General features: G+C 35.3%; 1 protein-coding gene and 1 long non-coding RNA gene across 4 annotated transcripts; both read left to right on the plus strand.

The window, feature by feature from the left end:
• Nucleotides 1-384: 384 nt before the first annotated feature.
• LOC311286576 (uncharacterized protein) lies at nt 385-13,244 on the plus strand. Of its 3 annotated transcripts, XM_084402799.1 has the most exons (14): nt 8,952-9,024; nt 9,108-9,166; nt 9,253-9,390; nt 9,935-10,069; nt 10,151-10,234; nt 10,315-10,403; nt 10,489-10,591; nt 10,674-10,810; nt 10,896-10,956; nt 11,025-11,243; nt 11,332-11,510; nt 11,586-11,686; nt 11,762-11,862; nt 12,352-13,244. In XM_084402799.1, exons 1-11 carry the CDS (start codon nt 8,997-8,999, stop codon nt 11,425-11,427), a joined length of 1,149 nt encoding a protein of 382 aa, XP_084258925.1. In that variant the 5' UTR covers nt 8,952-8,996; the 3' UTR covers nt 11,428-11,510; nt 11,586-11,686; nt 11,762-11,862; nt 12,352-13,244. The 3 variants fall into 3 exon arrangements, with proteins under 3 accessions (XP_084258926.1, XP_084258925.1, XP_084258924.1); XM_084402798.1 differs by lacking the exons at nt 11,586-11,686; nt 12,352-13,244 and having other exon boundaries at nt 11,762-12,338; XM_084402800.1 differs by lacking the exons at nt 8,952-9,024; nt 9,108-9,166; nt 9,253-9,390; nt 12,352-13,244 and adding an exon at nt 385-561 and having other exon boundaries at nt 11,762-12,338.
• LOC311286584 lies at nt 6,672-8,139 on the plus strand. The gene is made up of 3 exons (XR_014626590.1): nt 6,672-7,364; nt 7,630-7,935; nt 8,030-8,139. It is a non-coding gene; the product is annotated as an uncharacterized lncRNA (long non-coding RNA).
• Nucleotides 13,245-16,279: the final 3,035 nt, after the last annotated feature.

Below are 16,279 nucleotides of genomic sequence, written 5' to 3' on the forward strand. Positions count from 1 at the left end.
TTCGGCGCCAATTATCTAAATATGAAGAATCTTTCTTTTGTAGGCTTTGGAAATAAAGTTATCAAGCCCTGCTTCATGGACTCGGTCAATTAACCTTTTCTTTACACAGTCTTTAAAAACTTACAAAACAAACTTTTTTATATGTCTTGCCAAAAAATCCTTTAAAATTCAAAAGGCAGACCATCTGGACCAAGGCTTATTGAGGGGGGCTTTCTGGATAATCACATCCAACTCTTCTAAAGTCAAATCCGTCTCACAAGACGATCGATTTCCATCACTTATAATAGGTGTGACACAAGCCTTTGTAAATTACCTATGTAAATTACTCAACAAACATACACTTGTGACCGCATTACATTACTGCGCAATAGGCGGTGGGCCGGTGTGGTATAGTATCCAGTAACCGTATAGTATTCGGTAACCCTGAGGACCCAATTAGTATGCCAGTAGTATGCCTGATCTAAATCTGTTCTCGCGATAACTTGTAGCTAACGTGAGCTGTTTTAGTGTTATTATGTGGTAGCTTTATGTAGAATGCTAAATCCCGCTGCTATATGCAAGGTAAGATTAAATTAAATTGTATATTGTATATGTAAATTGTGTATATTCTATAGCTAATATTTAAAATCTCAAGTTGCGTCAATAGCAGGAGAAAGACCGCGAAATTTAAAAATACTACTCTTAATGTGTCACGAAATGTAGTTTTAAGAGTTTTTCAGTCGATAATGTAGTTGTTTCAATCTCAAATATGTTGTTTGTTTATACAGATAGCGCCTATTTAAAAATTTGATCTGACGTTTTCGGAGATGTGAGATCGAAGGGATCACCGGGTGCTCAGCGCTCATGTATCCCGCTTGGAACAACCATACCTCGGCTGATGAGATGCTGAAGTCTGCCGCTGGTCTTGTGTATCGATCGTGTACGATCTTTGATATCATTAATCTATAATTTGTTCCCTGGCAAATCGTTTTGGCTGAGGGCAAAGTTTTAGTTTCATAATTTTATATAACGTTAAATTATTTAGGCTATTTATCTTTAACGTTGTAGCCTGCTGACTTATGTTTGACTGAATCGTTTTACTTCATTTATTTCTTGACTTGTATAGCTTCTTATACCTTTTAGGCTGCTTTTATAATGGCTATTATTGATCAATAAAACTGAAATTATAGGCTGCAACTAATGCAACCACACATACACACAAGTTCACACATAACTATGAAAACAATCTACAACATAGCGACACTTTATAGTTAACTTAATGAATTACTAACGTAATGATAGCAGTAGCACCAAAACATACTTTGCAAGATTAAGCGCTGTTTTATATGGATTAACCCTTTCATGCATAGTGGTCACTACAGTGGACAGCTATTAAAAAAACATTTGCTTAAATTTGCACGGGTTTTGATGGCATAGTTGCACATCAGCCTCTTTATTGGACCCGGGTGCATCATCCTATACATTGCAACCAAGTGGCAAGCCGTTGTGTTTAGATTTTTTTCCCCTCCAAACCAAGATGGTCAATGGTCAGTCAGAAATGCCAAGTTGCTCCGGAATATTCAACCATTCCTTCTTTCCTAGGAGACTCTTGTAGGTAAAAAATTTTTTGCAGCATCAAACAATATCTAATGAGTCATATCACAGTTAAAATTTTCAAGTTTTGATTTTAGATTGGGAGAAAAATCTGATCAATTATCTGTCCACTGTAGTGGACCTCATGCATCAATGGCTATATTTCAGCTACAATTCATACTTATACTGTGAATAGTGTTTTTGAAAATACTTAATCTGCAGTGACATTCATGTAAATAAATGTATTTGTATTATTAGAATGTAACGTGCTTACATAATGTATGTGATTTTATTGCATTTATTTACTCATAACATCAAAAAGTGATCTGATTATGTAATGGATGTTACTTGTAATGTATTACTTTGCTTGTAAATGAGTTATAAATGAGAAGAGTTGTAAATGAGAGAAAACTTCTTAATGAGTTTGTCTTAAAAGCCCTTAAAGTGATGAAAAAAAAAAGAATGCAATAAATATTGTTTGCATTAAAGAAGAATATGATTTACAAAACAAAAACACAACCAGCCCCTTTAACCTTTCAATCTTTTTTGTTTAATACTATGATAATTATTTTTCTTGTTTTATTTGTATTTCTTTTATGCACCTGTTCTGTATATTCTAATGCAAAAAGTAATGATATTGCCATTCCGGTTGTACATGACAGGAAAAAAAAAAAAAACGTATTAGAGATAACGTTTTTCACCAATACAATATTTTTGCACACATCGAAAGGGCAATTTATAATATATATACACAGGTTTTAAAAAACAAAACAATGTAACGCAATTCATCAATAAAATATTGTCATTTTAAAGACACTTGAAAATGACCAATGAGAATGTCTCATCACTTTTTTTTTTTAAATGCGGGACTATTTATACGATTGCCATGTTTCACAGGTCCCTTTCGTCAGAAATTCTACAAAGTATCTCTGCGAAAATTTCATCTTTGGACATCTGTGCATCTCTCTGGACAGTTTCATCTCTGTGACCAAATATCTCTGGACAATTTCATCTCTGCGACCAATACATTTACCTTACTTAATTCAAAAATATAATTTAATTATCAATTTAAATTTACATTAATTATTGTGTTTTTTTTTCTCATCATCCAACATTTCAGTAAGTATATCCATCACCCGGTGTATTTTAATAATGTTTAATTGTAGTTATATTTTAATAAAAACGAAATTATCGGCCTGTAATAATTTTTACCGTTATAGATACTTAGACACAGTTCAACATTATTGCATGAGCATGCTTTTCTTTCGGAAAAAAAAAATATTTGCAATGTTATAGGCCTACACTGTTAGCCCTTGCTGTAAAAAAAGGTGTAATTCTGACAGTATCATACCATTTTCCATTAAAACAGTAATATACCGTAGAAAACAAAAATAGCCTACAGGAATATACTGTGAATTAACAGTGCTCAAAGTCGACACTCAGAGGCTGTTTTCCCAATCACACCCTATACCCTCATTCACTATTCCCTACATTAGTTCAGTAATATAGTCCACTTGACAGAGTGAATGAAAAGAAGTGAGTGAATTGAGACACTGATGAACACCTGATAAGCAGAATCACTGAAGGACAGAGAAACAAGAACAGAAAAAAGAGAAACACAAAAACTACAACTGACTTCCAGCAACACTGAGTGTGAAACCAGTTTACAAACCAGTTTACGATTATTTCTTTCATACATGTACAAAAGTTCTTGTTGAGAATTAACAGAGATTTAGTTAATAATAAAATTTGTTGTCACCATGTTGGAGATCAGTATTTGCTTTAGTTGGTCTCTTGTCTCTTAACTTCTTACCATTCATTTCTCTCTGACTGCTGTAACAGTGAGTTTATAAAACACATTTGTTATGGTAAGAAAAAGTCAAGAGGATTTTGATCAGGTGTTTTTATTCTTTTCTGATGATGTCACAGTCATCTTGGATTATCTGATTTTCAGATTTTTCCTGTATATATTCATTGAAATTATGGGTATGTCATATTTAGCATAAATCTGTATATCTACAAAATGAAATCAATATTTCTGTAATCAGGTCTTTGGAAAGATAACAATCACATAGTGCATTCAATTTTATTTTACTCCTGCTTGATTCAGACACACACAGATATCAACAATCAGCATATGAATCTCAACAATGGTGAAAAGTTTCATGTCGCAATGCATGCTGGGTTCCAGGATAATATAAAACTCCCAGCATGCACTGCTGCATGAATAAAAAATAAATAAAAAATATTGCCACCATTGTTGAGATTAATGTGCTAAATTGTGATATCTCTGTGTTTCTAAAACATAGTGTAGCTTTTTTTTTGGTTTATGCATGATGTGTTAAAAAAAATGAGTCATAGTAATTTATTGCTGTAGTTTCACAGTGGTGCTAATGTAACACTTTTGATCGAGGACAAAACTCTGCATGAATAAGAATGAATTCCTTAGTGAATGAACCGGTAATATGATGAATTTGTCACCATAATCATTATAACCGCAATCATTCATAAACTGTGTGTGCACAAGTGTGACTTGCAAAAACACAGTAGCAAAAGAAAAACTAATGTTTTAGCATCTGCATCCCAACTAAAGAAAGCACTGATCTCTATAATGGTAACATTACAAAACAAACATTTTCAATTAAACATCTTAATAACAACTTCTGTAGATGTATGACAGAAATAAAGTCATACTGGTTAATAATAAGTGTAATAATGTGTAATGGCTGGAAGTCAGTCGTAGTTATTGTGTTTCTCTATTTTCTGTTCTTGTGTTTCTCTTTCCTTCAGTGATTCTGCTTATTAACAGCAGGTGTTCATCACTAATGCTCAACAATCACTTACATATTCCCTTTATTATCTCACTGCAACACTGTCTCAATGTTACTTTTACTCTTTGTAGTGTGGATTTTCCTGTGGGGTTGAAAGAGTTAACAGTTTAAGATAAAAAGTCACACCCACAAAATGTATTTTAACAGTAATAAACTGTAAGTTATAAAACAGGTTTATACTGGCAACACTGTTGCCAGTAGTTTACTGTAAAATATTTTTTTTGGGTCACCATTGTGCAGAAGAGTAGAGCCTGTGCTTCAGTCCAGGAGAAGATCTACAAACATTGATGATATGCTGCATGTTGCTTTATTTAACAGGCGGTGACTGTGTAGTTGCTGGTCCAGTGGAAATCTCTTTATGTACAATAGTTTTTTAGTGGTCTCAAATGAAAGAAGTTCACAGTAATACTTTGCTCACATTATTAATGCATTATAAATTTTAGTTAATACATTTAAATGACAGTTGGTCAATTTAAGGCAGTCGGTTTCTGCAAGTGTAATTAGTTAACTTGAATTAGAATTTAGTGCATTTTTACAGAAACAAACTAGATTACAGTAAAGAACTGTACAATTAACAGTATTTTACTGGCAACAGTGTTGCCAGTATTTTACTGTAAAAAAACCCGGTAAGGTCTAACAGTGTAAAACAATTTGGACGAAAGTCTTTTTTGCCGAATGAACAATTAAAAATTAAAGGCCTCAGCTCGTGCAGGCACTTGCATAAATACATCAAAGCGAGTTTGAGCACCTTGGCACAGTTGCATTGAATATATTAATAGCTCGTGCTATCAAAGTTAACGCATGCGATTATTTTAGTCCAGTTTAACGCGATAAAAATAACGCAGCATTCGTTTTTTTTTTCTGTTATTCTTTAGCTAGCTTTACATTTAACATGCACTTAAAGCAAATGGTTTAAAAACATTTGAGCGCGAAAAGACACACACATGTCCTGACAGTCACGCGCACCATATGGTGCGCACTGCGCAGCAGTAATTGGCAGTCGGCAACTGCAGGTCTTAAAGGGACAGCACCCAATATAGTTGTCTCACACGAGGTCAATCAAATAACAATGGGAACAGAGAAAATTACTCACTGCTCCTAACTAAAGAACTTTTGTAGCTTTAATAAGGATTCATTTATATCTAATTTATAAATTATGCAGTGCAGAGTGTTTTACGTTTTATTCAATTTCTTTTTATTTCCCATATTTATCAAGACATCAGTAGCTGTATAATATCAGTGATACTGGCCTTCATTTATATATATATAAGTTATTAAACAAGTATTTAAAATATAATGTCTTTATTTAGTTATTTTATGTTTTTCTACATTAATCTGAAGATTAAATGTGAAATGATTAAATTATAAAATATAGTAAAAACGTATAGAGACTTGGGTAACACTTCATAATAACGTTCAGTTGTAGGTCATTAATAAGTGCTTAGTTAATGATGAACTAATCATTTACAAAACATGCATAAATGATTAGCATGTGATATACTAACATTTTATGTATGCTTTGTAAATTTTTTTTTTTTGAGTGATTAGTAAATGAGTAACTAATTATTTATGAAACATGACTATGCGTTCATAAATGATTAATAAGTAATATACTAACATTTTATGTATGTTTTGTACATTTCGTTACAAGTAATTTACAAATGATTAGTTAATGATTAACTAATCATTTATAAAATATGACTATGCGTTTCATAAATGTTCATTATGTTAAATTTTTCTGTATGTTTTGCTCACATCAGGTGCACAGTGGTTAAAGACTCCATGTGTTTCAGAGAAGACAGCTGTCTATACCCTCACCAGTCAGCACTTACACTGCAGTGCACACTACACTACACACGACACTACACACTACAGTGTTCAACACCTGTTATAGATGTGTAAACGCATGAATAAATCATTTACAACACTTTTTGCATCCCCTAATCTAAAGTGTAAAATATTCATTACTTGTAAATGTGTTACACTTACCTGTTACAAATGATACTTACCTGTTACAAATGATCTGTATGTGTATTCAAGCCATTTACAACACTTTCTGAACCCTCTAATTACTACATACATACATACAGAAAAAATAACATTATTTATTAAACATGTATGAAACGCATATTCATGTTTAGTAAATGATTAGTTAATCATTTACTAATCATTTGTAAATGACTTGTAACGGAATTTACAAAACATACATAAAATGTTAGTATATCACTTGCTAATAATTTATGAATGTTCTGTAAATGATTAGTTCATCATTAACTAACCACTTATAAATGACTTACATCTGAACGTTATTATACAGTGTTACTGAAACTTGAGTGTTTATGATTGTGATCAATCACGCTTAATCAGAAAAAAAGTGTATTTAATCGAGTTAATTTTTTGGATCGATTGACTGCACAATTAATACGTTTAATCAACCTAATATCATTACTTTTGCTTTGCATTAAAGTTATGTTACAGTTTGCGCTGCATGCTGAGGTGAAGGAGTACCTGGAGCGTGGAGTTTACCAAGGGAACGCCGACACCGGACGGAAGAGAATTGTCAGGCGTTCTGCTAAGAAGTTCATTGTGCAGGGGAAGTAGAAAAATATCATTGCCTTTTAATGTGTTATGTATTATGTAATTTACAGTATCCGCTACGTTTGCTTATGATAAAACAACTAATTTTACGTAATATTTTCTTCAATAAATAACATGATTTACTGTGTGTTGCGTTCCCTCACATTACCTCTTTATGTCTCTAACACAGGTGGACATCTTTATTACAAGACTGCAGACGGATCAAACCGTCTAGTTGTCATGGATGAGCAACAGAAGGAACGAGTCCTTCGGGACTGTCATGACAGCCCAGCTACAGGTGGGCATCAGGGGATAACAAGGACATTTAATAAGATTGCAAGCGCATACTACTGGCAAGGCATCTTTCCGGACGTCATGAAGTGGGTAAGATAATTGTAGACTCAAATTCTTGACCCACGAGATGGTTTCATACAGCCCCTCAAGTGTAAATAATTAACTCATTGGTACGTTATGTTGAGGCCACGACATATTATATTGAGGCCACAAGATCATATTATAATAAATACTTAATGGTGTTAAGTCGTGTCCTCAAAATCCTATGTTGAGTTTGAGACCCCTGATGTAGTTGTACAAAGTAATGTGTTTCTGTTGTTTGTAATGTTACAAACACCTACAAATTTTTTTTTAGATTGCCCAATGTCCACAGTGTCAGCGCACTGATACTATTAAAACAGTGGCCCCAGTGTTGCACCCTATCAAGGTCACTAAAGCCTGGACTGTAATAGGAATGGATTTGATGGGACCATTTCCAACCAGTCCTCAGGGGAACATTTATGTCCTCACAATGACTGACCTCTTCACCAAATGGGTTTTCGCCAAATCCCTGAAGTGTAAGACCGCAGTTGAGGTGGCTACAGGGGTCTTACAAGCATTTAATGCATATGGACTGGTTGAAAGAATAATCACAGACCAGGGGAGGGAGTTTGTGAACCAGGTTATTATTATTTAGTTAAGAAGATTTTATTATAAAATTTTTGGGCTATATGTTATAAGAATCTACCATGTCTTTGATACCTTTTTGATAACAGCTAAATGCGGACATATTTAAGGAATTGGGTGTGAAGCAGTGTGTCACGTCAGCTTACCACCCTCAGTCAAATGGACAGGATGAGAGGACAAATCAGACTATAAAGAGGTCATTGTAAAAGTACTGCAATGACATGCAGAATGACTGGGACGAAAAACTGGAGGATGTGGTGCATGCCATCAACACCTCAAAGCAGGTGATTGGAACTGCTTTAAAAAGAAATGATTAAATGCAATTGATTATGTAAAATGTAATTTGTTGAAACACTTTTTTTAGGGCTCTACAAAGTATACACCATTCTTTTTGATGTTTCACCTGCACCCAATCACGCCAGAGCTTCTAAACACAAAGGTAGTATCTGAGACAGATTGCTTTGTAGGAGAGGATCCGAATATTGTAATGCCCACAAAGATAGTAGAGGTGACAGCAGTACAGGCAAAGGTAATTGTCTGTAGTATGAACTATAATTAAGCAATAATTCACATTATTTAAGGTATTATATTAAATCTGTTTATTATGCATTATTTTCATAAGGTGCGGGGTCACATTGAAAAAGCACAGGGGAAGCAAAAGGCGGAGTACGAGTCCCGGAAAAGAAAAAATGTGAAATCATTTCACATCCACGAAGGAGAGGAGGTACTCAAAGCAAACAAAAGAAAAGAGGGACGCAAAGGTGGACGTTTAGAGGGGAACTGGACAGGCCCTTTTGTGGTCGAAGACATTACCGAAAAAGGGGTTGCTACACTTGCAGACAAATCCGGCAACATTCTCCGCCAGAAAACCAATGTGTCCCAACTCAAACCATTCCTGCGGCGTGACATTAACCTGAATAGTGAGAAAGGCAGTACATTACAGTAGATGGGCCACTTTTTGAAGTAAATGTTTATGGCAAATGTAAAATATTACATATACAACCTTTTTCAGTGAATATTCATGATGACCATGATTCTTACTGCCTGAAGACAGACATGGCAGGAGGTGATGCATCACGCACAGGTATGCTTTATTTGATTTGCTTTTAAAAAAGTACAATTAGTAACTTTAACAAAGATTTGTGACTGATCCAAATGTGTTTACAGAAATTGAAAAAAAAAATCAGTTTTCAGTGGATCGCTTTCACATCTTGGAGCTAGAAGAGGTAAGATGTCAAATAAATGGAAGTCTGTTATATATTATATAATATTATATATGTAAGACAATTACAAAGCATTTTTTTTTTCCTAGGAAATGTATATGCGCATTTTGAGTGAGGAAACCGACAGAAAGCGGCCACTCATTCAGTTTCCGAGATGCCAGGCCACAGTTGAAGATTTCGAGACACTGTGTCCACAGAAAAAAAGTTTCCCATGGCTGAATGACGACGTTAGAATTTTAATTTGATAACATTTTTGAGACATATTTGTAATAGCTCTAATTAGTCCCGGTTTCCAGAAAACGTCCAAACAAAAAGCGTCAAAAGGGCCAAATTTCATCCCAAAATTTCACTGTATGCGAGTCTCTATTTGCCCCAATGGAATAAATGCTTTGTGGGATCTCCATATCTCAGCTCTGGAAGGCTCTAGAGCCTCCAATCATGCATTCATGTCTATGTCTCAGCACCCTCTAACAGAATCCAAGATTTCAAGAATATCCAAGAAACTTTATTTTTCGACCCAAAATATGTACACCTTATAGTTTTTTTGGGTTGAAAAATAAAGTTTCTCGGATATTCTCGAAACCGTGGATTCTGTTAGAGGGTAATGAGACATAGACATGAATGCATGATTGGAGAAATTTTGGGACTCAGGCAAGACCTCCATATGCGTCCAATGGCAGCTTATTTGTATGGGCGTTTGTACACGAACCTCCTATTTGTACTTCTTATATTATTCAACAACATTTCATTGAAATCTACTATTTCTTTTAGATTCTTGACACAAGGATTGCACAGCTCTGTAAAGCACATGGTGGAACTGCTTTACAGGTGCACACGTTCGTGCTCTGGTGGCGATCCTTCAATATCAAGAAACATGTGGATGACAGTCACATTTCTTGTCTGAAGGTAAATGAAAATCTATTAAATTAGAAATTTCAAGGGCAGGGGACACATTTACTTACTTACTTACTTAAAAATATTTTAAAGGACCTTGATGAGAATGACACAGTCCTTATTCCAAGAATTGTTGGTGGACAGAGCCCCGAAAAGGGAAACCACTTCATTTTGTGGGTATGTGTGTTTTTTAAAAAATACATTTTTACTCAACAGTTGTTACTTTGGTTAAAGCGGTTTCTGTTTATGTTGTAAAGGTCTTGGATGGTTTGCTGAATCGTATTCGAGTTTACGACCCCACTGGCAACTACAAGTCAATTTCTGCGATGGACCTGACTATACTATGGTATTATGTGCTTTATAAATGTCAAAATTGTTATCTTTATTTACTAATGTACATTTATTAATTATTTTTTTCTTTTGCACAAAAGCAATGCCTTCCGAAAAACTTGGGACTTGGGAAAATGGACTGTTGAGTACCCAGAACAGTGGAGGCTGGCTGACTCTAACAACTGTGGGGTTTTGGTTTGTACAGTAAGTTAAATAAATGCTTTTATTTATTTATTTTATTTTATTTTTATCTACATTACTTTAACAACTGTGTTTATTGCATTAGATGGCAGAAATGGAGGTGAGGGACAAATGGACCTCTATGAAAAACGAGGTGATACAGGGAGACGATCTGTGGCATCTGAGAAGATATCACGCAGCATCAATGGCAGCATATGCTGTTCAGCATATGACGTATAAAAGGTATGTGTAAAATGTGTGTCCTCATTCATACAAATCAACTTAAAAGTTTAATAAATCAAGTAGATCGATGATTTTGAAAATATAGGACAGTCGAGGAGGTGGAAAAAAAAGGAATTTGTTCTCTTGTCAGTGATACTGAAATTCAGGTACATATAAGACTTTACAAAATTTAAAATGGCTAGATATTGTTTGCTATACTAAATATTTTTTTCAGGAGTTGTTTCAAGGAATTGTGAAAGGCTCACTGAAACCCACGTGGAACAAATGGTGGCAAATGAAGACTGGGAACATGGCAAAACCTAAGAGCTTTCATCCAGCCTTGTCAGCACATGTTGAGGAACTTCTAGGACACATCGACAACATTGTGTTTGAGCAAAAGAAGGACAAAAAGCTTGAACATATCGACCTTGTAATGTGTGAACTGATTCCTGAGGTAAGCATTGATGAGAAACTGATGGCTGATTTTTATATGTTTTGGTGAACTAACTAAATTTTTTTTTTTTTTATCTTTTGTTGTACAGATCAGCCTTATAATACTGAGACGAACGGAAGGTTTCAGTCACTTTTGGGCTGATTTATCTTATCTTGTGGAGTGTGTCATTAAAATAGCCTTTTAATGTCACAACATCCCTGGTTCAACGAGCTAACTACGTTCTGCTGCTGCGTTGCACCTTTGGGCTTGCATATCAAAGCAAAAACAGTGAGTGGTGTTCCACAGCACTAAAGACTGCAAGTGTTCAGTTGCACGTGACGTGTTGTTTGTGTGTTTTTGCAGAGTTCCCTCAAGCCAGTCCAGCCATGACACCTCAGGTTCAACGGGCTAGCTGCGTCTGCTGCTGCGTTGCACCTTTGGGCTTGCATATCAAAGCAAAAACAGTGAGTGGTGTTTCACAGCACTAAAGACTGCAAGTGTTCAGTTGCACGTGACGTGTTGTTTGTGTGTTTTTGCAGAGTTCCCTCAAGTCAGTCCAGCCATGACACCTCAGGTTCAACGGGCTAGCTGCGTCTGCTGCTGCGTTGCACCTTTGGGCTTGCATATCAAAGCAAAAACAGTGAGTGGTGTTCCACAGCACTAAAGACTGCAAGTGTTCAGTTGCACGTGACGTGTTGTTTGTGTGTTTTTGCAGAGTTCCTTCAAACTACAGCTAGTCCAAAACGCAGCAGCTCGAGTTCTTACCAGAACCAGGAAGTATGACCATATTAGCCCGGTTCTGTCAACACTGCACTGCACAAATTTTAAAATATTGCTGATTACTTACAAAGCTCTAAATGGTTTAGCTCCCCAGTACTTGAGCAAACTCTTAACGCATTATAGTCCTTCACGTCTATTGCGATCTCAAAATTTCCGGCCAGTTGATAATTCCTAGAATATCAAAATCGACTGCTGGCGGTAGATCCTTCTCCTATTTAGCACCAAAACTCTGGAACAGTCTTCCTACCCCAGCCGGAACCGGGAACACTTCCCATAAATCCTGATGTTCTCGTTCCATCATAAGAAGAATGGCGTCTACGTTAATATTAGTCTCTCTGCTTATACAGAGGTTTACCGCAGTCCGCCGGATCCAGGCCGTATCCAGATCAGATGAAGGACCTACGCCTGGACGCGACGACAACGCAGTGCTGAATTGTCAACCAGTCTCTCCGTTTCTGAAGTGAGGTGGACTCCGGCCGTATCCAGACTAGATGGTGGACCTGCACGTGGACCCAACCATGACGCATCCATGAAGTGCCGACCTCATCGACACAACCAATCTGACCTCTGACCTGTAATGCTGCCTGGATCATAATCATACACTGTTCGCTCGTTGGCCAGAGGAGAACTGAGCGACTGAGCCTGGGTTCTCCCAAGGTTTTTTTCTCCATTCTGTCACTGATTGAGTTTTGGTTCCTTGCCACTGTTGCCTTGGCTTTGGCTTGCTTATTTGGGGACATTTAATATTCAACAATATTATTGATCTGTCTAATTTGGGTGGACAATGATGCAATTTTCTTCTAGAAACAAACTTTGTTGTATTATTTTCATGTTATCAATGTGAAGCTGCTTTGATACAATCTGTAATGTAAAAAGCGCTATATAAATAAAGGTGACTTGCCTAGACAACATGAATTTACTTCAAACTAAAGATTTGACTTTTCATACAGCAAAATACACTGCATCTATTTGTCTCATTAGCTCTCAAAAAACTTTAACCTTACAGTTCATTAAATATTTTAACACAGCTAACTCAACATTAATGGTTTTTAAATCTTCACAATCTATAGCCAGAGGACTATCACAAAAGTGTTTAGGAAAGTAAAGACATACTAGAGTATGTTTGTTTAAAGCTGCTTTGTATTGTTGTGTATTTTAAAAAGCTCTATAAATGTCCTAAAACGATGTGCATTTTGCTTGTAGTTTTGTGTTAATAAAAATGTAATATATTACATCTCATAATTCAGTTTCAGAATTCATTATGTATTGTATTGTGTAATTTAATAAAAATTTTATATAAGTTTTGATTCTCTAATTTAATTACATTAAATGTTATTGTGTTGTATGATGTTCTGTATTAAGAATTATTATGACATAAATCATATGCATTAGTACACAAATTACATGCTTGTAATAAAAAAAAACATATTATGCCCTATTTCTTTAAAACAAATAATTTCGTCACAAAACATACTTTAACATGTTATTTCTTTAAAATAAAGATTATTATATGAATTAAGGTGTTTGATTAATTACATTAAGATTGTGATTCCATAATTACATTATAGTGTTCTTTAGTCAAGGCTAGACAACAAATTAATATTTATGCCCACAAAACATAGCTAGCATTCTGTAATTTATTTAAATGTAATAGCAAAAATAGTAATATACACAAATACATATTATTTTATGGCTCTTTTAATAAATAAAAGTGTACTTGTAACATATTGCGCTGATTATTGAGGATAAAAAATAATTACATAATTATAATTGCATTACGAATGGCTGTGAATACGGTAAGGCAGTATCAGTGCAGTTTAAGCTCAAAGCACGATCATCGGATAACGTTAGCTGTATGCTATGCTATTATCTAAGCTAACTAAAAAACACACGAACAACGAGAAATGTTTAATTTCACAATCTATAGCTTCGGTTAAATACTAGTATATGAAACGTATCATTTAAAATACATTAAATACATTAATGACTCGTTAAAACGTAGTACAAACGTCTTCTATAATAAAATAATTTTGTATGATTTATAACCAGGCACTAAAGCGATTACCCATAAAACGTGCTTTGAACCAATCGGATTGCTTGGGTCCTCAGGGTTACCGAATACTATAGGGTTACCGAATACTATACCACACCTGACCTCGAAATTACGATTTTAATACTTACCTCACAGCTGTGTACGTTTTTTTTTGCTGAGGTCATGTAATAAAATCGTATAAGTACTACAGACATTGTTTCCAACTTTGTTGTATGCACATTTGACGCAAAATGTCCTTACAAACTCTTACTTTTTTAAACCGGCAAATAAGCAGGAGTACTAATCATAACGTTAGAAAACCTCCCGTTTCCTTGACAACCAATGTAAATAATGAACAGATTCTACAAATCTGGCAAAGTAATCTAGTCAGTGACCAGGAAGCTGCGTTCTTGAAATTTAAATTTTGCTTTAATCATTAAAAATTTAATTTTAGTAATGTAGTTCAGTAATACTGAGGTAAAAATGAGGTGTTTTATCCATTTAGCCTCAAATGTAAAAAGCCCTGTAACCCCCTTTTCCCAGACAAGTTGGGCAAAGTTTGTTCAATGTACACACTTATGGGTGAACCTGCAAACCACACCGTTTTATAAATGAAGCCCCATAGCATGTGAGTAAAGCGGAGCGGTGTGACGCTTATAAGTTAAAAAACTTAAACATACGTTCCAAATATACGTTTAACCCCTTACAAGTCAGCCCCAATTTTGGCAAGTGATGCATACATGACATACCCAAAATAAAAAGGTTGCTGCTCAGAAGTCATTCTGAATAGACACATAACCAACATATATTTAGAAAGCCAACCCTTGAGAGTTTACATTTCAAGACTCAAAATTAACCAGACTGTTATTAATATTGAGATATATAAGCTCAAACATAGAAACAAAAACAACAAATATTAAGAATATATTTATTAAATGTATACAAATTTTGTGAATTTAGGATTGCAACTTATAACCACAACTAAAACATGGGGATTTTTTAAAGACAATCATCCCGCACATCCTATTCTATAATAAAATCAGCTAATCGAATATTCGAAAATCGTGACTCATCCCCAATTAATATAGTATATTGTGTAAGTGGAGGAAGAGGAAGAGGCTCTCTATGATTCCCCTATAGAAAGTTAAGACTAAGAGGATGGATTTTTGGGAGATGAGCCTTCCTCAACTGTGGGAGGAAGTGCAGAGGTTTTTGGACTTTCTTGGCCAGGTTCTGTTGGTGGTGTCGATAGATCAAGATGGGTCATCTGTGATGTGGATACTAAGCAACTCCGTGATCTTGACCTGCTCCATCATGGTGCTGTTGATGTGATGATTGTCAACGATCACCTCTTGTAGTCATTTGTAGGAGAGATATGATGTTGTCCTGTCCGTGTCTGTGTGTTAGATAAACAACTGAATTATATTCAGATAAATAAACACAGAAAGCGCACATTACTAGATAATTTTAAATCACATTTTTCATCTTGACATTTGTATTAAGATGCTAACCATCTTAAATGAGCTTGACAAGACTACTGCAGTTCGGACCACAAATAATTTTGTTAAAAAAGTACCCCGCCGGTACAGCATGGATGGAGGATGAAGGGAGAATACCTGGTAGTGCACTGGATGACACTGCCCCCAGCACCACAGAGTGTGTTAGAGCTGGTGCACTGCCAATGCAAAACACTTAAATGTGTGGGAGGGAACTGCACTTGCAAAAAGCATCTACCATGCACAGAATTGTGTCATTGTATAAACTGTGACAATCAACCATAATTGGCTTAAATAACTCCATGACTACCGCTATAAAGTTGATTTGAAATCATTTCTTTGTTTTGGTTTGCACTCTTTTTAGCTGATAATTAGTCTAGCTTATGTGTAGCTTGCTGTAACCAACCTGGACATACCCTCCCGTTTACCCCGTGATTCTCCCTTAGTTAGACTTATTTCTTGCTGTCTTCCCATTTAAATATTTTCCCGTAATTATCCCGTATTTGAATACTCTTTGCTTAGTTCATTGTGTAACTTATGTACCGAATGATTATTTTGGATTAGCCTAAGCAACATAACGTTACCGTTAGACCTAGATTTACTGCTCCACTAAGTTACCAACATTCTTTCGTGGCTAACGTTACTGTTCTCATCAACGACGACAACGCATATATTTACGGCGAACTATAGCTTGCAGTCTTAAATACAACTTATATGAAAAGCATTAAGATATAGGGGTGTATAATCAT

Source organism: Rutilus rutilus (assembly GCF_951802725.1).
Source record: "Rutilus rutilus genome assembly, chromosome: 2".
NCBI lineage: Eukaryota > Metazoa > Chordata > Actinopteri > Cypriniformes > Leuciscidae > Rutilus > Rutilus rutilus.